At 39.6% G+C, this 27,465-nt stretch overlaps 3 protein-coding genes across 19 annotated transcripts in view; 1 reads left to right on the top strand and 2 right to left on the bottom strand.

Moving 5' to 3' along the window:
- Nucleotides 1-9: 9 nt before the first annotated feature.
- Nucleotides 10-12,042, top strand: wrap73 (WD repeat containing, antisense to TP73). 2 transcript variants are annotated; one of them, XM_083554767.1, is made up of 13 exons: nt 10-157; nt 1,323-1,458; nt 1,683-1,835; nt 2,192-2,308; nt 6,217-6,289; nt 6,383-6,486; nt 6,640-6,726; nt 6,832-6,966; nt 8,393-8,470; nt 8,655-8,757; nt 9,713-9,838; nt 10,222-10,419; nt 11,177-12,042. In XM_083554767.1, exons 2-13 carry the CDS (start codon nt 1,390-1,392, stop codon nt 11,281-11,283), a joined length of 1,350 nt encoding a protein of 449 aa, XP_083410893.1. In that variant the 5' UTR covers nt 10-157; nt 1,323-1,389; the 3' UTR covers nt 11,284-12,042. The 2 variants fall into 2 exon arrangements, with proteins under 2 accessions (XP_083410893.1, XP_083410894.1); XM_083554768.1 differs by having other exon boundaries at nt 30-157; nt 1,382-1,458.
- Nucleotides 12,043-12,052: 10 nt separating this feature from the next.
- tprg1l (tumor protein p63 regulated 1-like) lies at nt 12,053-19,382 on the bottom strand. Its single transcript, XM_083554780.1, has 6 exons — nt 18,748-19,382; nt 17,048-17,139; nt 15,926-15,976; nt 15,704-15,829; nt 15,414-15,567; nt 12,053-14,393 (listed from the first exon to the last, which is right to left on the bottom strand). The coding sequence occupies exons 1-6, from the start codon at nt 18,985-18,987 to the stop codon at nt 14,199-14,201; spliced, it is 858 nt and encodes a 285-aa protein (XP_083410906.1). The 5' UTR covers nt 18,988-19,382; the 3' UTR covers nt 12,053-14,198.
- A 1,724-nt stretch (nt 19,383-21,106) lies between these two features.
- The window catches only part of prdm16 (PR domain containing 16), a 180,523-nt gene continuing 174,164 nt past the window's right edge, over nt 21,107-27,465 (bottom strand). For 9 of the 16 annotated variants that reach the window (XM_083554728.1, XM_083554736.1, XM_083554737.1 and 6 more), the window contains 3 exons: nt 26,561-26,782; nt 25,493-25,664; nt 21,107-24,781 (listed from right to left, as the gene is read on the bottom strand). In XM_083554728.1, coding sequence (XP_083410854.1) covers nt 24,647-24,781; nt 25,493-25,664; nt 26,561-26,782 — 529 coding nt within the window. In that variant the 3' untranslated portion in view covers nt 21,107-24,646. The remainder of the gene's footprint in view (nt 24,782-25,492; nt 25,665-26,560; nt 26,783-27,465) is intronic. The other 7 variants (XM_083554740.1, XM_083554741.1, XM_083554742.1 and 4 more) reach the window with 1 other exon arrangement.

The following is a 27,465-nucleotide window of genomic DNA, read 5'->3' as shown; positions in this document are numbered from 1 at the left end:
CTTCCTGATCCGCTTCCGAAAACACCGCTAAGACCAACCGTCAAATAAACACACACACAAACACAAACACGAGGCTTTATCTACTCGGAGAAAACTTCGTCTCCGAAATTTCCTTCATTAACTGGTCGTTTGAAAGCGAGCTAACCAGATTTACACGGTAAATTATTTTGTTTTCCAGATTTAATGCTAGTTAGTGAAAGGGTTTGAATGAGATAAAGCTAGTCGGCTAATTACACGACAGTATGGAGGGTTTTTGGAAGACAATCCAACCCCAATATCTCTACTGTGTTTTAATTAAAGTGAAATACTAGGAGGAAAAAAATGAATTTATTGCTTTTATTTAAAAGGAAAGCATGGTGTCTTTTGAGAACAATCACTGGTTGCATCCTACATGGATTTGTGCACTACTGAGGCTACTGCAGAGGGAAAAAAGGAAAGATTGGGTAAAATGTAGTTTTGGAAAAAAAAAACCAACAACAACAAATCATTAAAAAAAGCAGTGATTTGGGATTTTTGCTGTCAAAGTGCCAACAAGCCATACATGACATAAAATGTGCAGATATTTAAGTAGAAAAGGTTATGTATAATCAATCAGCTGTTTGTTTGGAGCTGCTGCTGCATTCATAAACACTTCTGGTCTTTTCCTGTTTACATCATAACCCCTGGTGAACATCTTTCAACACTTGATTTCTTGATATTAAGATATTTTCCTTATGAAATCCAACCAAAGAAATATGGAGATGTGTTTTAAATGTACAAATACTAAACAGGATTTTCCAGGAGAAGGAAAGAAGTAAAAGGAGAAGAAAATAATATGCTTGTTGTATTGATTGTTTTTTTCTTGGATGAATTTTTAGGGGGGGGGGGGGGGAACGGTGAGGAAAATGTAAATGAATAAATTAAATGATACAAAGAATGACATGGTCTAAACACACACATCTGCACTCTGTAAAGTTTGCACGAAACTGTTTAATGGATATTAAAAAGGTTATACTATTATTTAATAGACAATTTTGGCACTTCAAGATTTTGTTGAAGTTGGAGTGGCGCCATCTTGTGTTTGATCTGCGTTTTTAAAATAAACACATGCACTGCTGGCATCTCTCACAGGTTCTGGATTTGAAGTAGTGCATGAGATTTACTATAAAGTTTTAAAGAGGATATTTTCAGAGGATACACACCATTAATAGGGACGGTTATGAAAACCCGTTCGTTCGTAACATTCAAAAAGTGTGCTACAATATATATATATTTTTATAAATATTACCATTCTATAGCAGGTATTATCTGCCCATGTTGTGTCTTGATGTTACTCTGTGCAGCTGCTGAAAAACGATCATTAAACCCCAGCAGTGTTTACCTCTCGTACATCACCTTTCAGACTCTGGCATGAATTTCTCCGAGCTCCTAAAGCAATCTAACCAGCTGTGCAGACTCTCGCCTGATGGAAAGTATTTGGTATGGAAACATATCTCAGCATTACATATAGGTGTTGTAACTATCTCCAATTTGAAAAATTATGACCTGAACCGATGTTAATTAAACCTCACTCGCTGTTTTTGAAATAGAAATTGTATTGAGACGCTAAGTATTAACTATTTAACAGTACTTAAACAGTACAGTTCTTTTGCTTTTCGTGTGTATTTTTTCCCCCCTCTAACGAACCACTCTGTGTCTAACAGGCCACCTGTGTTCAGTATCGCCTGGTAGTGAGGGATGTCAGGAATCTGCAGATATTGCAGCTTTACACCTGTCTGGACCAGGTGGCGCACATGGAGTGGTCTTCAGACTCCCTCTTCATCCTTTGTGCGATGTACAAAAGAGGGCTTGTGCAGGTACGCACAGATCTTAGGGGTCCTTCTGCTGAGAGTCAGAGCAGCTAATAAGGTGGACTAGGTTGCTGGAAGGGTTGTGTAGAAATGTCAGAAATGAATTGTATCCTAATAGCGCCAACATGATTTCAGGTAAGAACTTCATCATCTTGTAAATCAAAATGCCCTTCCATAGACACCCCCCCCCTTAATTTTTTTATAAGAATTCATAGAAAAGGGGTCTTACCTTTCTAAAGGAAGCCAGCGCCAGTCCTTCATTTTGTCTGGTGCAGGTGGAATGAAAGCTGCGATCAGGGCTGTCCTTGGTGGTGATGCTGTACGCGCTCACGTGTAAGCGATTTTCTGTCTGTCTCATGCAGGTGTGGTCTCTGGAGCAGCCAGACTGGCGTTGTAAGATAGACGAGGGCTCGATCGGACTCGTCTCCTCACGCTGGAGTCCAGACGGACGTCACATACTCAACACCACCGAGTTTCACGTAAGTGTGAAGTCAGGAGGAGTCTAGCTCGTGCCATGTCAACTGTCACTACCCCGTAACCAAGGACCTGAAAATAGAAGGCTGTCGGCTGGAACAGGGCTGGATTCAGACCTCAAATAACCGTCTAACATAGAGCGCCGAGCTATGCCCCGCGCCTGTTCACTTTACAGTCAAGTCAGTTTAGAGGGGAAAAACCAGGGAGGGATCATTTATTGGGTTTCTGGTGTCGTACAATTACCACGAAGGGCGTGTGTGTGTGTGTGTGTGTGTGTGTGTGTGTATACATTTCGATACATCCTTAACGTATTCTTGGGGAAAAAACGCAAGTCTGGACTGAACGAATGCGCCACTCAATTTTTTTTTATACTTTGTAGCATGTTTTATAATAATACTTGCCACTAAAATGCAAAGGTATAAAACCACAGCTTGTCTTGTGAAATCATCAATGGTGAGAAATCATATGGAAAATCCAAATTTGAGATCATAAATCAGGTCTTGGTTTCGGTTGCTCCTGTATTCATACATGCTGTGGATGTAGGAAGTACATGTTAGGCCCGTGGAGATCTACATGTGAATTGCATCCCACTATCTCTCCGTCCATTACTGTTTATGCGTGGGCTAAGTGCCAGAGCAGGAGCTGCCTGCTGCCTAAACCCGACTCCAAGAGTCACTGACAGGTGCTGAGATGGAGAGCAGCTGTGTCTGGGAATGAAAGAAGGGGCACAGAGCAGGGTGTCTGTGGCATTCTCACTTTCTCTCCCAGTCAGTAGCAATCAGAATTCAGACTTTGTCTTTCCAGTTCTCTCCGATCCGACAGTTTACTTTGAAAAGTTGAAATAAGAACAGCTGATTTTCTAAGCCTCCATGTCGGTTCATGTAATACGTGTGTTTTGGAGGATTTTGAGTCTCCAAGGCAGACGGGTTTAATAAACTCATGTGGTTAACAGTGTTTGGTCGCAGGTGAGAGGTTAAGAGTTCCTGGTATTAGGTTATAACTGACATCACATTCACACCAGACAAGAAGGTTGGTTTATAAAGTGGTTTGGTGATTGGGGCTTTAGTTTCATGATAGTCATAAACACGAGCTGTGGGGCATTAGTGTAGCCAGTGGGGCATTAGTGTAGCCAGTGGGGCTTTTCTGCTCCCTTGTAGAGTTTATTAGGAGAGAGATTGGGATCCATGTGTGTTATCTTGTGTTTCTATTTTTAACGTTATTGGTAAAGATCATTCATATGTTTACGTACGCGGTTGTATCAAAAAGTTTCGAGACTAATGGTGCTAACTGGTGCTATTCGGACCCCATGCGCTACCGCCTCTGCGATTTCGTCACGGACAGCAATTTATAACAAAGAGCAAATTCTGCGGGAAACTGGGAAAATCTGCCACAGAGACGTTTGCCATACGCCGATGCTGCAATGAGTCATTCGAGCAGAAGAGCGGAAGAACATCACTGGAAGACAAGAGATCAGGAAGAACTTCAATGAGTTTAACCCCCGAAAATGTCGAAAGCATTCGGCAACTGGTGCATGATGATTGTCGGAGAACAATTCGCAGGATCTCACTTCAGCACCCACCTACTGGCCAGATTTGGCTCATGCGGACTTCACCCTCTCCCTGAAGATGAAGATTCAGCCCAAAGGTTGCAGTTTTGACACCATTGCGGAGATCCAGCGCGAATCGCATAAGGAGCTTGACACGCTTCAGAGGATCTATATGACTAGAAGTGGCAGGAACTCTGGGAGCGCTGTATTGCTGTGCAAGTGGACTATTGATAGGTGACGTTTCATTTTCAAACACCGACCTTCATTAATCAGTCCTACTTGCACAGCAGAGCATATGGAAACAAGGAAATAGGGTGCAGATGAGATAGAGATGGAGAAATGAAATGGACACGATAGCAGCTCTGCTTAAATGCTCCATGATTACAAGCTAACCAACACATCCTCCTAGGTGTAGTAATCCAAGTATTTGCTGAGTGCTCTAAGAGGCTCTTGAAACAAAAAACCCAAGGGCACTGGCGAATAGTGTACCTTTTTAAGTGATGATACATTGTTCGGGGGCTGACCAACAATGCTTGTGCTATCACTGAACTACCCAGGCTGCTTATAGTCTCAGTTTTCTAATAGCTGACACTCGAAATGCTGAGCATTAGCCAATGGCCCAAAATCCCCAGGCTGGCAGGGTTGGCATCTCCTGCCCCCGTAGCACGTCTGGCCGCTTGTATCGGATACGAGTGCGACTCGAATCCGTAACAGGAGCGTTGGCACTGTATCGTTTTAAAGATGTTTTGTGATGTGGAATGCCCTGGCTTAATCCTCTGCTGACAGGCAGGTCTATGTAAAGATTCTTGCATACAAAGGGGCTTTCCCAGTGTGAATCATAGCAATTCATAGAATTTCCAAAGAAGTTTCTATGGTGTGTCCTGTAAAATGTAAACCGTAAAACCATTAGTATTATTGTTTCTCTCTTTTTCCGCATTTTATTTTTACGTCTCTCATTTGCAGTAATAGGTTGTAAGATTTAAACCAGCTTCCATTGTGGCACTGTTGATCAGGAGCCGCAGCTGTCACAGTGCTGAATATTCCCCTGTGCTTTCAGACACATTGGTGGCACGTGTCTGCTTTGGCCGGCTCACGAACTCCTAAACGCTCCAGCCTCACCAGCTTCTCAGCCTCCAGAGACGGAGAATCATCTCCCACCTTCTTCTGCACTGTCCTACAGTTTTAGGTTTTAGCTATGCCAGGTCTCTCTCTCTCTCTCTCTCTCTCTCTCTCTCTCTCGCTCTCGCTCTCTCTCTTTTTCACACCAGACGCCCCTGATAACCCACTCTGTGCAGCAGACGTGATGAAAGGCGGCATCGTTAAAGTGATCTGACTGTGTAGATGCTCGTTTCCACCGAACTGAGATGTCTGATGCAGCTGTAGGGTGTTGTTCAATCAATCTAGGGTTGAAGACAGATAGCCATGAGAGGAGCAGCAGCTGATGCACCTCAGGTGTCCTTTTAGATCCTGAGTTCAGCAAAGGACACATCAGAGGAGCACAGAGAGTGTACTCTATTGTAGGGATAAAACTAATGTATCTCCCAAGTTTCATGTTTATTGCATGTTTGAGGAAGAGAAATGCAGTAGGTTTAAAGCTTTTTATAAAGAGTGTTTTATGCTCAGGATGCACGTGGTTTTGTAATGCAGTCTTTTCACTAATTTCATGTGTCTACTTCACCCAATCGTACGGAGCATATCGAAGTAGCAAATATAGACACAAACTGTGAAAGTGAAAAGAACAATCACAATCTGGTGGTAAAAATTGAAGGATAAATCATTTTTCTTTCTTTCTTTCTCTCCTTTTATTTTTTTTTCTAAATTTCTCTTTCTTCGTAAATTTCCAAATTTTTCTTTCTTTCTTTCTTTCTTTCTTTCTTTCTTTCTTTCTTTCTTTCTTTCTTTCTTTCTTTCTTTCTTTCTTTCTTTCTTTCTTTCTTTCCTTCTTTTTTGTACATTTTTCTTTCTTTCCTTCTTTTTTGTACATTTTTCCTTCTTTCCTTCTTTTTAAATTTGTTTCTAAATTTCTCTTTCTTTGTAAATTTCCAAATTTCTTAATTTTCTCTCTCTCTCTCTCTCTCTCTCTCTCTCTCTCTCTCTCTCTCTCTCTCTCTCTCTCTCTCTCTCTCTCTCTCTCTCTCTCTCATTGCTGTTTTTCTTTCCTTCCATCCATCTGTAAAATACAAAGTAACTGTTCATTAACTTTTGCAATAAACAAGAGGCCTAAAGATTAAGAAGATATACATTATTGAATTCAGCATGCATACAGTATTTATACTCAGACTGATCATTTATCATTCAGTGCTTATAATAAATAATGAATAAACTTGTGTTGAATATGGATTTTATTTTTCCCTATTATCCTTCCAGTTAAGAATCACCGTCTGGTCCCTTTGCAACAAATCTGTCTCCTACATCAAATACCCGAAATCCTGTCAGAAAGGTGAGTGTGTGAGATTGAACAGTAGCTTAGGCAGGGTGACAAAGCCTTAGAAATATACAGTAAACCCTCAAACACTTGTCTTCTCACCATTAGGGATGGACTTCAGTGCCGATGGACGCTACATGGCCCTAGCTGAGCGAAGAGACTGCAAAGATTACATTAGTATATTTGTTTGTGATGACTGGCATCTTCTCAGGGTGAGTAAAGTCCACTTACTGTGAGCTTCAGGAGCTTTTCAGGGTCTGAGATGGGGTTCCTGGAAAGAAGGCACCTGGCTAGATGAAGCCATTGTGTATGATGATGTGATGATCATTAATTAGGCGTATTATGACCATGACTTTTTCCTGCAGCATTTTGAGACGGAATCCCAGGATCTAGCGGGCGTGGAGTGGTCTCCTAATGGCTGTGTGCTAGCGGCGTGGGATGCCTCTCTTGAGGTGAGCATTAATGAGGACTGTTGTTGTATGCACACTGTGATTCAGAATAAAACAACTCATAATTCCTTTGTCATTTTTTCCCTAAATATATTTATATTCCTCTAGTACAAAATATTGTTGTATTCCCTGGATGGGCGACTGCTATCAAACTACAGTGCTTATGAATGGTCACTGGGAATTAAATCAGTGTCCTGGAGTCCCAGCAGCCAGTTTCTAGCCATCGGCAGCTACGATGAGAAGGTATAACCTCTACGAACATGCTTTTATGATGTTTAGCAAAAAGGTTCGTAAACCAGACTTCAGGTCAGCAAGACAGTCCAAATGTCTGTTCTGTCCAAAATTTCCACAACAATGAGGTTGAATCAAAGTGGGAAAACAAATGATTAGGAGTGACCCTGAATAGACAGAGATGCAATGCTTCGATAGCAGGAGTTTGATTTGACTACCAATCTCACAGGAGAAGCTTCGCAGGGTTTTTATGAAACGAGGATCGTGCTATTTTGGTTATATGGGGCTGCTCACTGTCTGATATGTCAATGTCATAAAACGACTGTTATCCAAATTTACCTTTACTTTTTATGATAACGCTTCACTTTCCATGATCTGTGACCGACACAGGAGCATCTTAGCAGGGATTTAAATATGTAACAATGTCTGGAAGATTTTGTAATGGTATATTCTTTTCCAATTTCATTCTATAAATTAATTTGATTGTTTTTCAATGCATCGACGTTGCACAGGCAATTTAGCCAATTTAATTTGATTTGCCGACATGTGAAATGCAAATCCTGTCTGCAGTGTGGCCTTTTTGCACTTATTCGTGTTATTTCTTAAATAAATCAATAGGTTTATTTATTGTTCTTATTAGGGTTGTCAATCGATCAAAATATTTAGCTTATCAATCTCACATTTTTATCTGTTCTAAATGTCCCTTAAATGAATACTTTTCAAGTTTCTAATATTCGAATCAACATCGTAATGGACAAATCAGGATGCTTTATGCAAATGTACGTTTATTATCAGTGAACCGTCCTCAACACCGCGCATGAAGACTAAATATTCTTGTATATGGTTTTATGGTGTTTTTAATTACGTAAATCATCAGAACACTTTTGTTATGTGCACCATAGTGGATTTTGGTGCTCGATTTAAGACTTGAAGAGTTTATCCTTTTTTTTATTTTTAAATTTTTTTTTTTATATATCTCAGTAAAGAAAATTCATCATAAATGAATAGGTGTTGCATAGAAAGTTTTAATTTCGCTTCTTTTATATTTGTTCATTTATATTTTTCATTCAAAATGGTCAAACAGAAATGTGCGCTGCATTCATAAAATTAGTGCCGTTAAAATGAATTTGCGGTAACGAGTTCTCAACCCGTTCCTTTTGACAGCCCTAGTTTTTAGACATTTTCTATTTCTTTAGTATAATGTTCTGTACATTGTGGCTTTAAAATGTTACGAGGAAGCGTTTTATGACTACATTGTTTTACGTCTGTCCCCTGAACCCAACACACACACACAAGACTTGACCATTCTGATTTGTAAATCCTTATTCAGGAACACCTCTACAATTTATATGTAATTTATAACACATTATTTCTGCTTTATTTATTAGTCAGTACAAAGTTTTTTTACAAACTTACACCTGCTGATGATTTTTATCAGGTTCGGATCCTAAACCACATCACCTGGAAGAAGCTTATCGAGTTTGAGCATCCAGCTACGATCGCCAACTCCAAAGCCGTAAGCATTTATTCCAACTTTTGTCCACTGATTGTAAAGTCACTACACGTACTCGTACTTCTGCCCGTATTTGGAAGTTCTAATGAATTGATTCTGCTTTAAAAGAAAGAGCCATGGTGGCGTATGTATATGCACAAAGCTGCACGGGATTGTTTGAGGACTGGGTTTGTTTGTTTGGAATTAGGTGGTGTACAGAGAAGTGGAGAAAAGGCTTGTTGTCGGCACTGAGGATTTGTCCAGTCATCAGATCGCCATGACAAGCCCCCTATTCAACACACAGAGCAAATGTAAGACCTTGGGACTGTTTTGTAAGGTTGCCTTATATTGATTGTGAAAGGAAGAGAACAAAACAATAGCTAGACAATCAACAAACCCGATTTAAAAACTGTTTAGAATAATTTCCAAATAATATTAAGTAGAGCAAAATATAGTAATTCAAGTTTGAAAATCTATTTTTATTTACATCTTTTAGCAACATCACGGTAAATCAGATAATTTTTTTGTATAATACATCTATTATATACATTTTTTTATTAAGATGTTTAGCTATTATATTACCTCGAGTGATTTGGACCTTCATATATTAGGTCTTGTTCCAGTTAGTTTACTGATGAGCACTGCGTGTGTGTGTGTGTGTGTGTGTGTGTGTGTGTGTGTGTGTGTGTGTGTGTGTGTGTGTGTGTGTGTGTGTGTGTGTGTGTGTGTGTGTGTGTGTGTGTGTGTGTGTGGCTGAACGTCTATGCTAATATTGTGTGTTATGCAGACAGTTGTGTTTGAATGGAGCCTGAGGCTGGGAGGCTCAGCATGGTGACAGAGCCATTATGAATTCCAGCACGCAGCAAGAGTCGACCAACTATTTCTGTGGGCAGACCATTGACTGAGCTTTGAGCTCTGCGAATGCCCCCATATAAATCCTAGCACTGAAAACATAGCCACCAAGTGTCATATTTTGACACAAGATCTTCCTAAAGCCTCTGCCTCAGCTCCTAAGAACATGAACTCGCCCACGCTGACGGTCACACTTTGCCTCCGTGCTTTGCATGGCTCGAGTCCAAATATTTGTTCCTAGCAACAGATGTTGCACTGCATTTCCAGGGATAAATTCACAACATCCCCTGAAACAAGCTGATACACTCTTACTGTGGGTGAATAGAAATCTCCCTGAGCGTATTCAAATGTCTCAACTGGTACTGGGAGAATGAGTTTTTTTACTTAACTCGCTTGATGATTACTTTATTGCAGATGAGATCGCTTCGTTGCCAGTCCAGGTGTCGGTGGTGAAGCCTGATCCAGATCGTGCCAACCCTAAAATCGGAATCTCGGCTGTTGCATTCAGTTCAGACAATCGCTACCTTGCCACAAAAAATGGTAAATATCTAATTATTGGCATTATATCACCGTTTTTAAATAGTTTGTCCGAATCGAAGTGCAAATCTAGAAGCTTCTTGTAAATACAGTATGTTATAGCCACTTCTTGATGAATGCCCTCTGCCCCATTTGGCATCACTATCAGTCATGAGAAGCATTACCGGCTGCCCACTGAGTCTGGTATTTAGAGATATTTGCTGCTTTTAGCTGCTGTGTTATTCCCCTTTATCCTATCCACCACCCCTTATTCTTACGAGTGCAAACTCTCTGGCAAGTGTGTTTTCCTGTTTGGCTTGGCGGCGGGGTGTTAATCATCAATTAAGTACTCTGATGAGTAGCGGGGTCACTGTGCTGGCTGACTTTGTGCCAACCGCGTGTCTCAGACAGCATGGCACAGTGTGTGTGGCTGTGGGACATGCAGAGGCTCAGCCTGCAGGCTGTACTGGAACACACTTCAGCTGTGCGCTGCTTCGCCTGGGATCCGCGCAGGCCACGCCTGGCACTCTGCACCGGAAACGCCAAACTCTATCTGTGGTCCCCCGCCAGCTGTGTTTCGGTCAAAGTGCAAGTGGAAGGTGTCGGTGAGTGCAAGCTTTTAAGCGTATTCTTTCCATGTAAAACCTTTTATATTGAAATTTATCAATGTGAAATGGTGCCGGGCCATACAATTCACACCCAGGCCTTTAGGGGTGCACTACCTGAATCTTTATACCCATCCTTATGACGTCACGGTTATAGAAACCATTAATACTATACAGAAACACTGCATCACAGACAGGTATCTCATGCAGTATGAATGTCATTAACTAAAGCAAGAAACCCAATGAACACAATTTTATAAATCAAATCATTTTTCCATGTATTAGTTTTCCTGTGACTTTAACCCCCCCCCCCCCCAAAAAAAAAAAAAAAAGCAGTTATTAAATCTACATGAATATTTTATGAGCTCGTGCAGTTTGCGAGCTCTGACTAGTCCAATGGAATATGAATAAAAACTTTAACCCAAACATACACCACAGGAAACAGCTGAGAGAAACTGAGAGAAAAGCTATGAAATGTAGAGAATTTACTATAAGGAATAATTTAATACATGGTAATGGAAATAAAAATATAAAAAGATCAGTGATTTTAATGTTATGGCCAGCACAAAAGGCCTTGTTTGCACTGACGGCCCGCCACTGCTGTGAAACATGAAAAGAACAAACTCTAAAAACATAATTGAAATGTATTTTATAAAAGCGAACACATCGTATAAAAACCTATAAATATAAATCAGCCTTATCCGCCTCACTTGCCCTGGTAGTTCGTTTCCTCTCTGACATACTGTGTGTAACTCAGGTTTACAGGTGCAGTCACTCTTCTGGCACTGCGATGGAGAATCTCTGATCCTGCTGGGGAAAGATCAGCTTTGTGTCTGTTACATGGACACAGATGAGGATAAATGAGTGCCAAGAAAACATCAAAGCTCACACTAAACATTTTTCAGCTTCCATCCTGATGTAAACCATGTTCAAAGAAACTGCTCTCTGATGCGGCAGACTTACACCAATGGACAATTCAAAGCTGATAATCTCCTGTGCTGTGAATGTCAAAGAACAGATGTTTGTGAGGATGCACCTCCTGGCAAAATCATTACTTTCCCTAAAGGGGGAAGTTTTTTTGTTTGTCTTAGATGTTCCTTGGTTCACAAAATCATTATAGTGGTAATATTTTCTAACAGCGTTAAATTCTCAATCTACAGCTTTCTATCTGACGAAAATTTCCTTTCCTTCAAGATAAGTGGTGACAACTGAAAAATTATTTACGTTTACAACGAAGCCACGGTCTGACATATGAAGAGCAAAGTACAGTAAATAAGGGCTGGATTTTACCTAGAAAAAAAAAAAAACACTGCTGTGATTGACAGCCAGACATTGTTATTGTACCTCAGGACTACAGGATTGTAATGCTGGAACTATGCCAAATCACACGGCACAAGCTGAAGTAACGTTTGTTATTTAAGACAAATATTCATGAAGAAAGAGCATTAATATGTTAAACACGACTGGGAGAGCATATTGTTCTCATCTCTGTTTTGAATGTGAAATCCTAGGCTTTATACACTATTGTTTTTCCTGATGTAGATGATATATTTTATTTGTAAATGTGGAAGTAAGGATTGATTTTATAGAATTTCTAATAAATTTTTCTACAAATATGAACCGTATCCCAACACACACTTTACATTCTTTATTTTGTTGTTGAGAAAACAAGGTAGAGCAGTTTTAATATATTTGAGCATGGTGCATTGTTACAGTGCAAATACATAGAAGTGGAAATTGTAAGACCACGATGCTGAGGCTGGTTACGAAAACCAAACGTAATTTGGGTCCAAAAAAATGGTCCAACAGTCAGAAAATGAGGAGTGACAGCAGTCCTGAATGAAGTGGTAATTGGTATTCGTTAGACATGTTTCCTCAAAGCTGTAACGGGTGATTCTAAGCAACGACCAGATTACAAATGCCACACACAAAACCAGTTTTTACACACAGTTAACCACATGCATAGTTCACATGCAATATTTTCCTTTTTTTTTTTTTTTTTATACAAAAGAAAAATCCTTTAAACACTGAGTGGTGGTTTGGGGGGGGGAGATAAAAGTGCATACAAGCAAAAAACCTATTAGGGAACCCGTAATAACGCGTCTGCACTAATCGCCTTTGGTTAGAATTAAACTCCTAACCCGTGTTTGCATCCTTAAACGATAAAGCAGCATTTAAAATCAACTAAACCCAACCTGAATCAGGATCAACATTACAAACCGAGCTATGTTCATACAGCAAGGGAACATTTTGCTTAATAAAATAAAATACAATCCATGATTTAATTGCAATATTTTTTCCATATGACAGGACTTCTGTGCCTAAAGTTCTCATGCCTAAAGTCTACACTGAAAAATAAACGTGTACAGAGAAATTCTCAGACATTGGGGTGCTGATTTGTAGGTCAGTGCTTTATTTTTATTATTCCTGTGAGAAGGCGTGAGAGGGACATAATGCTAGCGTGATTATAGGACAATATCATACATAAACAAAAACAATCAGGTTTTTAACAATCGAGCAAACGCCTGCTTTCTCGCTCTCCGTTTTCCAAAGTAGTTTGACGGTGTGTTCACCTGAACTCCAACGTAGAAGAGACAGAAAATCCTGGATACAAAGTTTCAGAAAACAATACTGTAGTACAGAGAGTTAGCATTCGTCATACTTTGGAAGCTGATCTGTTTAGCTGCGTAGAGAGACAGAGCGCGATCTGAACTAAAGGATTAAGTGCTTAACTGAGCCTAATCTTTGTGGCACTGATAGTAATTAATGGCATTATGGCAAAATGTAGGAAACCGCTACTCTTTAAAACATTAAAAAGTGAAATGATAAATAAATTTTCTTAAAAAAAAAAAAAAAAAAAAGCCATAAAGTAAATTTTTCCATCGAGATAATAAATAATACATTTAAAAATCATAACACAAATGAATTGAAAGGAAACAATCAGATCATGGACAAACTCCTCAAAATTTCAGTGCGAGTGAGTTTTTTTTTTTCATTAATTTACAAAATGTGCGTTTATAATAATGCTGAGTACTTGTATTATGAGTTACATAAGTTTCAAATGCTCTTACTTGTAGCTTTTTCATGACAACGTTATCTAGTTTCAGTGTAACCGAGAAAACGGGCACTTAGCTGCTACCTAGGAAAAAAATAAAATAATTTTTAAATAAATAAATAAACACTTAGTAAATACTATATCAGAGGTGCCAGCAATGCTGTGAAGAGCATAGCAATGGGAAAACAATCGTAATGGCGAAGACTAAATTATAGACTTTGACACCTCTGCTTTGTGCATTTAAAAAAAATAAAACGTGGCTCTTTTATGCTGTTAGAAGAACAATGAAATTATGGCTTTTCAGCTGTTGACCCCGGCAACAAGCATTTCCTCTCAATCAGTCCCCAATTGTTAATTTGATCAAGCATGTTAATAAAGGGACATAGTGGACTACTCTAATCTGGCATTTTAGTGGAAATACTTCATCCTTTTCCACTACGTATAAACTGCACCATCATCGCACACTTCACATCAACATACTTTTAAAAAAATAATAAAAGAAAAAACACTCAATAGTGTCGGACAATAAAAATGAAGCAGAATGGCACACGCCCAGTAAAGGGGCATCGATGTTGACATCCGATGATTCCAGGCACATGCTGAGGCGCTGGCGAGTCACGCTGGAGGCATGAAGAGGGGCGCGGTTCACGCCTTGCTGAAATCCGGCAAGCAACACAAAAAGGGTTTATGGAGCTTAACATTAAAGTGTGTTAGCAGAAATGAATTAAAAGCCGATTTTCCCTCTGGTCATGGAGTAGCCCAGTTTGGCCTCGTTGTTGATGAAGGACATGATGCCCAGGTAGGTCTCGATGAGCAGCGGCCGCTCCAGCAGCAGCACCCCGTTAGAACGGCCCGGGATGGGAAACTCCTTATGGGCTCTCTTTACTGCCTGGATCAGCTGAATTTTAAAGTTCTCCAGCTGAAGGATGAAAACAGGAAGGTCACTGCATTTATCTGGGAATATCGCAATGCAGGAATATATATACACACTTCCATTTGGGTTGCAAAAAATCTGGGAATTTTCAAGACTGGAAACTTTCCATGGGAATGAATTGGATTATATGGGAATTAACGACTAAACTGGAAATGTACATAATTGCAGGTTATCCTATAACAACGTAATTGTAAGTTGGGAAAATAAATCTTGCAGGATATCCCTGGTTAAAACAACCAGACTTGATGCAATTTCAGTTCGATTTCTACCCTGCACATTCATCAATCACATGCACACAGCACACTTACTGCAGGGCCACTGAGGCCACGCCCCCTACATGCACTGTGTATTCCTCCATAACATAACACGCATCATTTCCTGAAACCTGCACACAACATCTCAAAACTAAAAATGTCCTCACTTTTTTTTTTTTTTTATTAATTCCCATAGTTTCCAACTTGGAATATTTCCCAAATTCCCAGGATGCAGTTTCCATAGAAACCAGAAAATCAGGCTACCAGAAATCTTCCACCCCTTTGCAACCCTAACTTCCATCGATATGCATTTTCAATTGCTGTAGTAAAACCTGTTCCAGCTACACACAAAGCCAGCTCCATGAAGACATGGTTTGGAGTGGAAGATCTTTAAATGGCCTGCGATAAAACTCTGACCAAACACCAAACCAAACACCTTTTGGATGAATTTGTACACTGTTTGTAACCCCCTCACCCTACATCAGTACCGGACTTTATGAACGCCCTTGTGGCTGAACGAGCACAAACCACAACCACACACCAAGATCTAGTGGAACAGCTTCCCAGAAGAATGGATGTTACTGCAATAGCAAATGGGGTGTTTAAAAACACAAGACTCAGTCTGGTGTCCACAAAGTTTAGTTATAGTGTAGAAATAAGATTCAGTTTCACTTATTTGTCACAACCACTTTTAAAAAGACTGATACAATCGTTTAAAACACTTACATTTTTAAAGAATAGTGTGATTTACCTGGCATAGAGAAGCCACCTTTTCATCAGCATGGGCCATGGGGTGCTCTGTAAAGGTGGCATATGGCAGGTCAGTGGACCAGGGATTCCAGCGATTTAGAAAAGAAGGCCTCGGCCGTTTATCCCAGTGCACACGAACGCCACTGCCCTCTCTCCTGTAGACAGAGACACACTAGATCATTTCTGACTGGGAAATTTGACAATTTATCCGTTTGCTCTGCAGAAAAGTCAGAGCTCAGTTTATCCCAGCATAATTCACACATCCTGTTCTCTACTCTCATATACTCTTACTTATTCAGAGATTTTGGTGGAAACTCAAACTCTCCGACCGAAATGGTGTCCACGGCGTTTAGGGAAATTCTGATGACCTGCTGACACAGCAAGTTTATAAAGTCGTATTTGCAAACCAGGAGCGACCTGCAAAAAAACAAAAAAAAACACGGAAACACGGCGGATATCAGAGAGAGGTAGATTAGTAGACTAACACGTGACATGAGATGAACTTCCTCTCACCTCTCAGTTATGAGCACCAGTCTCTCCTTTTCATTGTTCCAGTGATCAACTCTGGAAGGTGCACAAAGTAGGTCAGAGAATAAAACACCACACACTTTCATTTGATCAACCAACCAGTTTGACACTGGACACACATTTTAAAATAATCTACTTATCTTATCATTTCTGTGATAGATATTACATTACAGCAGTGGTCCCCAAGTGGTCCACAACCCCTGGGCCATGGTTGGGGACCACTGCATTACAGGATGTACAATTTTGTCAGTAGCAATCTGACTCAAACACAGTCTTCTGTTCGCTTCGTTTACTCTCTCTGATTGTATGCCGGCTCCTGCAATCACATCGTTTGTTACATTTATTTCTTCAATATGCAAAAAAATTGATGCCTTTATTTGTTGGTCAAATTGGACAGATTTAAAAACTATCACTAATTTAGAAAAATACTTTATGCATACCAGAAGAGCTGAGACCGAAATTTCAATGTTCAATTAATTTTGTCTTGCGCTTTTAAGCACAGAAATTGTCCCAACGCGGCTTTACAGAATGAAACAGATTGCGATTTTTAGCATCGTTAAAATAGTCCCTCTAAATGTATCCCTAATGAGCGAGCAGTAATGACAGTGGCGGGGAAAAACTCCTCGAGGTGGTATGAGGAAGAAACCCCAGGAGAAACCAGATTCAAAACGGAACCCATCTTCATCTAGGTGACGAAACCGTACTTGTTTCAGTTGCAGTTTATTTATCGAGTCATTTATAGATGAAGCTCCCAATGATTCTGTATTATGGTCAGTTGAGTTACATTAGTTATATAAAAAAATTATTCCATTAACATTTAAAATCATATATTTATACTAATATTTGGACTGCTACACTAAAGATCTTGGACAAAAGAGCCTGATTCTGTTTCATACATGCTCTACCAGTTTCCTTTTCTGTTTTTTTCCTACATACAGTTTGCGTTTCGTTTTTATCTTTACATTACAAGGTACCGAAGTCATGACAGTTTTCTTACCAAAATTCAGAAGAGTCATAATTATTGATTAAACTGCACATTACAGTAAATTCATGCTGGCGTCCATATTTAATGTCTTTACGATCATGAAGTGAGGTAATGAAACTCACTCTGCTAAGAGCCACACGCTCAGAACCTCGCCGTCCTCCGAAGGCAACGCCACTGTACGGATGTCATTCACCGCCTGCTCTATGGTTCCTGGCTGGAGAACAAAAATAAACATCAGCATAATATCGAAATGTCATTAACTTACCTAATAGATTCTCTTCAAGAATCACTAGTGACCCTTCGCACCGTGGACACAACCTCTTTCAGCTCCTCCTACAAAACTCTGTTTACCAAAACAGTTTCTTTCCCCAGGCAATCAGTCTCATTAATAACTCACCTTAGTTATATTCCCTGCTTCATATCATATCTATAAGTACTGCACTATCAGAACTGTCAGTCATCACATCATCTGTATATGTTACACACACTATTGCTGCTGTATATTGTACAAACGTTCTAAAGAAAACATCATATGCACTTGATGCACAATACTGTTATTCACACCACCATGCACTCACACATTATGTACATTACTGATACGTCATATACTCCGAATCCCGATTTAATACTCGTACTGTCAATATTGTCTCGTAAAGTCCGTTTTGTCTGGTTTAGTCCAAGCTAAATGTGTAGTTATTAATGTCTGTACTGTTGATAGCCACTAACAGCTGGAACCAAATTCCTTGTGCGCGTCAACACACCCGATTCTGATTCTGTGTAACTACAGTCATATACAACCTTACTATATTGTATGATTACAAAACCATCATTTGTTGACAGGCAGCACTGATATAATCAGCCTGAGGTCCGATCAAGCTTAAAAAAAAAAGAAAGCGAAAAACGTTAATTTAATGTGCATCGATTGTTGCTTTCTTCATTCCTCACCAGCTGAAGGAAGACGGAGGAACCAGAAACTAAAAGCGTTCATGAGGCATCTTTGGAAGTGATACGGCTTTCAGCACGGTCATTATGGATCAAGACAAGAGGCATTTCGAGCGGAGAAATCCGGATTGCAGACATTAAAACCCAAACATTTATACATGATGCAGACAATCGGGGTTGGATCCGATCCAGAGGTCATATTCAGAGCAAAGTGTCAATGAAGCTTGATGATGCTTAAAAATATACATACATACATACATACATACCTGTACGTACACACAGTAATACACTGATGTTGGAAAATGAAAATACAAATTAGATAGATAGATAGATAGATAGATAGATAGATAGATAGATAGATAGATAGATAGATAGATAGATAGATAGATAGATAGATGAACTGCATGTGAAATCCCCAGAGTCCCATATATATTCATATAAACGTTTTATATTTAGTTTATATTAACATTTTCTTTTTCTTTTTATTCACTTCAGCATAATTGCATGTATAAAAGTAGGTAAATGTTAGTAAAGCTAAATAATAAAATAAAAACATGTCTATAATGTACCACTTACCGCAGCTGAACTATTTGCCAGCGTTATTAATGACAAGTTCTGACATAATGATGTTCAATATTAGAAATATTCAACTTTATTTTATATTTTTGTGAAATCCGGTATATCTGGACTACAATGATAAAACCATTGTAATATAATTTGAATTTCAGAACCTGTCTGGTGTGTGTGAAAGCTGCAGTCTGGAGTGTGTGAAAGCTGCAGTCTGTTGATTATCCGAAGCCGAAGCTAATCGTGATATTGATTATAAAGCGTTACAGAATAATAACTTATAACCCGCACTTTATTAATGTTCGGCTCTCACCCTGAACACGAAGTAATCCTTGACTTTTGCACGAGCTGTCGGGTTGTGGACGTGGAAAGGAGTGAGTTTCTGGAGTGGAGAGCAGCAGGCTACAGCAGCTCCGAAGCCGAGTACAGGTTGGGCCTCAGGCCCCGGACTGAACGCCACCTCCAAGCCTTCGAGCGCGTCCTCAACCCCGGCGGCGGGCAGAACCGCAGCCCCTGGACTGTCCGGCTCCATTGTGTCATTCAACTGAAGCATGTTAGTCGAAACGTTTATACTTAGCAGCAATGGTAGCCTGATTTAGCTCAACCCGGGCTTAATGGCTGAGAATCCTGCAGCAGGAACCAGCCAGCGCTCTGCAGAAGCTTGTTTTGCTGGCTGGGGAAACACCCACATGCTCCACTCTTAAAGCCACCATCACCTTCCATGCGTAAGTGTCAAATATAAATCAATGCAATGTTTTCTTTTGTTTTTTGTTTTTTTGGAGCATGAACACTAGTCATTGTATTTTCCTGGACAGAAATACCAATTTCTATTTTCCCCAATAAAACAATAAAATCCATTTAGGTGGCATCAAACTTATTCCCCTAACCAGAAACGTACATCTGTTATAATGACAGACGGTACAGAGGCGCCCTCTGCTGCATGCGAGCTGAACTGCATGTAAGAAACTTCATTTTTAAATCAGTTCAATTTTATTTGTGGACATTTGGACAATGTTTCAAAGCAGCTTTACAGTACAGTAATTAAGTGGTTATAACGTTGTATAACAGAAGGTATAAGTTTAGTGCCTTATACGTTTGTTCCTTATAGAACAATAGGCAACTGTGGCAAGGAAAAACAGATTGCTTGAGGAAGAAACCTTAGGGGTCAGGGGTCCCCAAACTTCTTTTTTTAGTGAGGACCTTATAATATTTCTTTTCTTTGATGGGGGCCAAGATTACATGGGCTTACATTTTTCTCGTATTCAGTGCTATTGAAATCAAAACATTTACATTTAAGTTATATTGAATGTACCATTCAATAAGGGAAGTTGTACTCTGAAAGTCAACCTTTATTATCCAATTCAGATGATATAAAAAAAATTACATTTTCTAAATATGTCTCTGGTATTGTTCAGATGGGCCATAGTTTAAAGGAACCAGAAGGAAAACTCATCCTCATCTGGGTGACACAGAATGTCCATCCATTACAGTTCTCTCCTTGTAAAGGTGTGCAGCGATAGGTGCTTAAATGCAAACTGTTCATGCAACCTGTGGTCCTGAGCCATTGTAGTAGACTGCTGATGTGAACTACAATCCAAATCCATTCTTAAAAACGTTTTTTGACATGCTGTTAAAGGAAAACCATTACCAGGCACAAGCTGATTATCTTTGAATGTTAATTACTTGATGTTGTCACCTTCATTTTTGCTGTTCCTACCCCAACCACTGGGTGGCAGACCGATACCTGCCTGTAGATCATTTGCCAGCTAACACAAACCGAATTCAAAACTTTTTCAGATTATTTTTTTTAACAAAAAAAGTCAGGAGGTGGAGCTGGAGGAGCTGAAGATGCTGCAATGTTCACTGGGAGTGATGATGATGGACAGGATTAGAAACAAGAGGGACAGCGCAGGCAGAATGTTTTGGAGACAAATCGCGAGATGGTTTGGACATGTGCAGAGGAGGGACATGGGGTATATCAGTAGGAGAATGCTCAGGATGGAGTCACCAGGCAGGAGGAAAATATGAAGATCAAAGAGGAGGTTTATGGATGTGATGAGAGAAGATTCTGCATTATGGTGAGGTGAGTTACAATTTTTAATTATATTTGTAATAATTTAATTAATAATAAGATCCTACAATATGTATAATAGTAATATAATATGCATATTACTGCGTTTAGTTATGTGCGTAACCTGACACACACACACACACACACACACACACACACACACACACACACACACACACACACACACACACACACACACTGACATAAAACACACAGCTTGTCATATTAAAAAGCCCTGTGCCCCACATACACAGTATTTGAGTATGTGATATAATCACATTGTATTTGTGATTATAATGAGCAATATTATTCATATTAAAGTCCAAGTAACAACAGAGAAGAGAGAGAAAAAATAAAAGGAGGAAATGAGAAGAAGAAGAACGAGATCGGTCTGGAAAGCCCAACAAAAAGTATAAAAATAAAACCCCACACAGAGTGAGCATGAAGGGAAAGGAGAAAATAAGGACCTCCAAAGATTAAGTCCATCAAAACTGTGAGAGGAGAGAGCAGGCCAAGAGACACTGAAAAAGGAGAGAGATATGTGACTTTGGAGATGACGAGAAACAGGTCGATTTGATGCAGACAAGTGAAAAAGTCCGAATTCATATAAAAAGCACACAGGTTTTTATTGCATATCAATTTCATGTATAAATTCTTCATAGCATTGGAAAGATTACATTTGGTATACATATCTATTCTACAGAATTAACATCAGAATCATGTCTTTTCCATGAAATTTCTCTAAAGTACATCTTCAATAATCACAAGCATCAAAAAAAAAAAAAAAAAAAGAGAAAAGAACTGCAATGATCAGATTTCTGATTATTATTTCTACAATCCTTTCAAATTGTTTTTTTTTTTTTTTTTATCATTATTTCTCTCCCACAAGCATAATGTTTATTTCAATAACCGTCTGCCTGTTGCAGGTAAGGCAGTTAACAGGACTTAAAGTCAAACCTACTAACCTAACCACGTGTACGATAAGTGCATCTACAAATTCAGTATTTTTTAATGACCTTTTTTTTTCTTTTCTTCTTTTTAATTTAAGATACACATTTCACAAATGGACACCATTATGACCGCTAAAACACAAGTCATGCACAACAGTTTCTCTCAATAAACAGAACAGAAGCAATATACAACTCAGATCCAAAGGAAACAAGCACCATCTATTTTCAAACCCATTTTTTAAAACGAATTTGCAGACGAATGCAACGTTTTATTTTTTTATTTTTTTCCCGGAACACTATACAGTTTTTCGAGCAACCATAACAAAACATGGTTTTTACGTTCGTTTTGTGTTGTAACAGTGGAAGGGGGAGGGGCCGGTGGGGTAGGACAACTTCCATATCGAGACCAGTTTGTGACCATTCGTCGTGGAACGGTTTCTCCACCGCCTACAGCGCTTGCTTATAACAGTAGTATGTGACATCATGAACCTCGACATATGCAGTACGATTCGACAACTCCAGCTAGGCCACATGAGGCATGGACAGATCGTGCCCATGTCAAAAGTTAAAATGACACAGAAGTACCCTCTAGTGGCAAATTAAAGTATGACAACTATAACAGTGCCCTGTAACAGTACTAAAGAAAAATTCTCTCTATCCAGGGTGTTCATAATCGGTTTATAAAGTTTCGCCAAAGACTGTGTGACACAATGTTCATGTATAAAGTGTGGTTGAAGTGCTTGTTTGAAAACCCAGTGGCTTGATTTGAAGATTTGGAAAGAAAAAAATACAAGCAGTATTTAAAGGACTGCTGGGGACTGAGAAATCCGGAGTGCTGCATAATTAAGTGCTTTTTGCACACTTTCTAAACTATATGTAAAATGGAAAAGCTGTGATGGGAATAAAAATGACAACAGATTCTTTTTTTTAAATCAGCGTCCGAAGAAAACAAAAAACAAAGGTTTGATCCGTGAGCAAACACCGAGTCTATTCTAAACATTTATCATAAGCTTGTGTTCCTTGTTGTTGTCTTGATTTGTACGATTCGTGTGCTGGATTCACAGTTCAGTAGAGTTGCACGAGGACTCCTGAGTCCTGGCACTTGGGTAACATGCGTGTTTTTAAAAGCTGAGCTTTTCTGCTTCACCCCCCTCCCGATCTACACTCATGTATCAGCGTTAGAAATAAAAAATTTCCCAACTCACCATTCGAACCTCCGGATTTAATGCCGTTCAGCCCCTTCGATTGACAGCAGCTGCTTATATTTTTAAGAATGTAAGACTGAAAGAAACAAACAAACACAAAAAAAAAAGCACAGCACGATTGCATCCAAGGGCCATGCTTCTGGTTTCGTGCTTTTGGTCTGTGGGGTGCCAACACACAATTTGGATAGTTTTTTGGATACAGTGGCATGCTGTTTTCCTACTCAACACACAGGACTGGAAGGCTGTTAGAGAGAGTGACATGGTCGTCGTTTTCGCCGTGCTCAAACCAGGGAGACTAAAACCGAAAGCAAAATTGACTCTAGCAGTACAAAGATAATGCCCCCGCCATTCAAGTGACCTGATGCTTTAATCAAAGGATTCATTAGAAAAAGAAAAAAATAATAAATCCAACCATTTGTTCAACATCACACACGATATGTACAGTTTCAAATGGTCGAGGAAAAAGTGAAAAATGAAAACAAACCTCACAACGAACACAAACAGACTGGTGCCAATGCCAAAAGTTATAAATAAAATAGTTGATTTTGTCATTTACATTTTGGCATACCGGTCTCTATACAATATCCTTCAGAGCATCATGAGATTAAAAGTCTCAGTCATAGATTCAAATCCTTCAAAAACTGGGTGAAACTGGGTCATTTCTTTTTTTTTGTTAGTTTTTTTCTTTTTTTTTCTTTTTATCCTATAATGATGAAACAACTAAAATAAATAGAAATCAAATGCACCTCAAATCAAATACATAGAGTGAGCAGGTAATAAGAGAGAGAAAAAAAACTACTCAAACAGCAAAGAACATAACCACTGGGAAATAAAAAAAGAAATGATTGTCCGAGAAAAAAAAAAAAGGGTTATTTGGCACACAACACTCTTTGCTAGGAATTTTCGAAATTATTTTGTACATCTTACAACATTATCATACAAATTTGGTCCTTCACTAAATAATTATATTAACAATATAAGCACAGAAGTGCTCGAAAAAAACAAACAAAAAAAAAAACAATACTGTTGATCAAAGAACAAATCACATACAATACAAAAAGAGAGTGTTACGAATGAATGAGAACGCTGGGAGGAGAATAATTTAAACGCTTGAGGAAAAATGAAAAACCACAACCTGTGTACAGTTAAAATGGCAATCAGGACAGTAACAAGGTTAAGGTGATGTGTTGAGTTGAGCAGCCATGCTTTGAGCTTTGCTACTGTTCTACCACTCTGATGATGATCAACACAATCAAAGAGGAGCGATGTGATTAGTAGTGGATGTGATTCTGTCTATTTCTATGGCTCATCTGATTGGTTTGTATATATACTGCGCTAATTCGGACCTATTTTGCTAATTAGTTTTACACCGGAGACATTTAGAAGACACAAAGCTGTTCGGCTAACTGTTCAGCGCCTGTCCTGGCACTTCAATATGCCCTCATGTGGTCTGATCGTGCCACTGCGTGTTACATAGTTTGGGGACTCGATCGGATCAGATCAGCATACGCGACAAAAATACCTTCCGTTTTGTCTTTCCTCTATCGTCACTTTAAAAGCATGGCTGTCCCAATGAGAAAGTAATGAATGAGATTTTGTGATGTCGCTGGGATATATGGGGTTTTTCCAAGACCCAGATTCCAAGGTGAAAACTGAGCTTCAAAACAAATCTGGAGTTGTACAGAGCAATGTGCAGTGGTGTAGTCAGTCTTTTGTCTCTCGGCTGTGGAAAGGAGAGCTCTACAGCTCTGCTGGTTCACTTCTCTGTTTCAACAGTCTTTCAGCTCTGGTCCTCTCCCTTTTCCCCAGTCGAAGTGGTGATTTGTCTACTGTAAGCATCACTGGTCTTCATGTGCTCTTGTAACATATGCATCTCCTTCGTGGTGGTCTTAACCCTAAATCCTATTCCCACTCTCTCTCTGCTTTTTTTCTCTCACTCATTCCTCCTCTCCCTCCGACCCCTCCCCGTCTCCATGCTCTCTGGGCTTAGATATGGTTGAGTGGGTGAAAGGAGCTAGTTTCTGAAGGGCCTCCTCCCATGTTCAACCAGGCGTCTAGTGAGTTCTGGGAGGATGGATGCAGGGGGTTGTTCTCCGACAGAGACAGCATCATTGCATAAGCCTGTGGGAGGTAAAGGGCACACAAAAGAGCAGCATGTTTAACCTAATAGACTTCACAAAGCACTGAAATCTCATTCGAATCCTTAAAGGAGCAGTTTGTAATTTGTAGAGCCCTCTGGTGGCTATGTCATGAACTGCAACTGTAATAATAAATGCTGACATGCCTCTTTCACGTCAAAACCCCTCTGTGGAATATATGTGTGTATTTAAAATGACATATCTGTCTTCCATAGGGTCAATGTCAATTTCCAGGATGTGAAATTGAAGCTTGATTGAGGTTTAAAGAATGCTTGTGAGGCAATTTTATTAAATGTAGAAGATCTCAAAATGACAAGCGTCAATGTGCCTAATGAAATACAATAAACCGTATATACAATAATCAATCTACACACTGTGCATAAGAAGTTAATGGTTTTGAATCTGGTGTTACAGTTAGAAGACGAAGGCCAACATGTTAGTTATTACAATGTTATTTGGTTATTCTACAGACAGTAAAATAGAGGAAGAATGTAAAGAAATAAGAAAGGACAGTCAAATGCAAATATATTATACACACAACACCCAGAAAATCTTACAAAAGCAATCCCTCTATTGCTTAAGTTTCTGTGATAGACCTCAAGCATAACCTCTACCCGGAATTTTTCTAAATTAATGACTCAGCGTCATAATATGACCCCCGCACTTTGTGCCTTAAGTGGGTGCAAAGGCATACCTGGGTTTTAGCCTGCCTCAAGAGTGTTTCTTTCAGCGCCTCAGACTCTAAGGCGGTGTTAAAAATGTCTTTAACGTCAAACGGCTCATCTGCAGGCTTATGGAGCTCCAGGCCCTTTGGAAAGCCAGGCAGAGGCTCCAGATCTAACAGGCCTGCATCCTCCTCAATACACCTGCACCAAGAAGGAGGGACGAGGGGTCGGGAAGAGGGGAGGAAACCCTCAGTTAGCCCAATCGGAACGGCTGCTAGAGCCGGATAACGAGTGATTATGCGGCGCATGCACACGGCGTTAATGGAGGGATGGCGTGGAGTGATGGCGTCACAGAAGCGCACGTACAAGCAAGTAGAGTTGAGGCACAACCATGCATTTCAGATCATACAGCAGTTAGTTTCAACCGCAATTTCTTTGCCATTCTGTCATTATATAATTTTTTTTAATTATTAAAAAAATATGAAAATTAAAAAAACTGTTTAAAAAAAAAATCTGAATTATTTTTTTTTTTATCTTCTTTTATTGTTTTATTTTTTACCTTGCAAAAGCAATAGAGCACTAGGTGGGAGAGTGTTATTTCTGACAACACTCTCCCTAGCAACTTCAGGACCTCTATATTAGTTAGAGGTTTATGATCATAAAAGAATGTTTGGTCTCAGAGTCTGCTTTAACAATTCAGCATTCAAAAAATCAGGAGGCTGTAAACAGAGAAGCCAAGGCAAATAAGAAACAGTTGTGGACACTACACTATATAGTGAACTGTGGTGTTAGTTTTGGAAATAAATTAGATTTGGGATAAATATTAGTGGCATTAGTAGACAATGTTTTTTGGAAGAAAAGTGTGTCAGCTCGTAGTACGTTTTTTGTTGTCGTTTTGTTTTGAAAGAAACCCCAAATTCACGTGCTTGTAATGTAACCACTCATCTAATAAAAACATTTCTAGAGAACCCGTTTATTATCTGGTGTTCTCTGTGTTTCTCATCATGCAAATAACTCTTCTCTTCACTAACGAATGGTAAAGTGATCTCACGGACATGAAAGATGGATGGTGAAAAGCAAGCGTGATCTTGTCTTACCTGCGCGGGTGTTCGTAGGTCATGGAGAGCGGAGCAGCTTCCTCGTCGTCGTCGTAAGCGTTTTGCACCATGGTGGCAGGAGAAGTCATTTCATCCTGCGACTTTTCTGTTAGCGAACCTTCCTCGTCTTCGTCATCTCCCTCCACCTCCTCTTCCTCCTCCTCGAGCTTGGAGTTCGTGACGACGTGGCTCCCGGGACGCTCGTCCTCGGTTATTTCTGACCTGCGCAAGTCAAGATGAAATGCGGGTCAAGATTGTATGGCTTAGGATTCAGTTTATGTTGGATTACACAGGATACTTAGGAAATCCTGAAAAATTTCCAAACAACGGTCTTTATTACAAACTGGGGATGGTATTAAAATCCCTCCACCATAAACATGACTTCCACATCAATCATTTTGTCTTGTTGTTTTTAAAAGATATTACATACAGACCTGGTATTGAAGTCTACATTTGGCGCAATACGCTGAGGTTGGACTATTACAACATAAGCTTATATAACTAAATGAGCTTACTCCATCTCTCCTCAGATGGACTATTTAAGCTTTCAGAGACCTGTGATGGCAGATCTACTGTCATAGACCTACTGCCGAATATCACCACTGTGTACCGTGTTCCAGCCACCCAATTACTATTCATCATTGCTGAATGACCTGTGATTTCCCTGCCAGGCCTTAGCCTGAAAACATGCAGGGCCCCCCGAATGACAAACACACACATTGTGTAATTAACGACAGACGTTTTGGCAATGATAAATTAGCTAATCCCAGAAAGGCGAGACAGGCTCGTCCAGGAGGGTCAGATCCAATCATCACAGTCTGTCTCGGTGCCACAGAGTTCCACAGAAGAAAAAAAAAAAAAAAAAACGCCTGCTCTGCAAAGCACCTATCAGCACCATGCCGTTC

The sequence above is a fragment of the Silurus aristotelis genome (genome assembly GCF_946808225.1).
Source record: "Silurus aristotelis genome assembly, chromosome: 11".
NCBI classification, from domain to species: domain Eukaryota; kingdom Metazoa; phylum Chordata; class Actinopteri; order Siluriformes; family Siluridae; genus Silurus; species Silurus aristotelis.
Note: the sequence above shows the minus strand (reverse complement) of the source record. Positions and strands in the feature narration are given on the sequence as shown.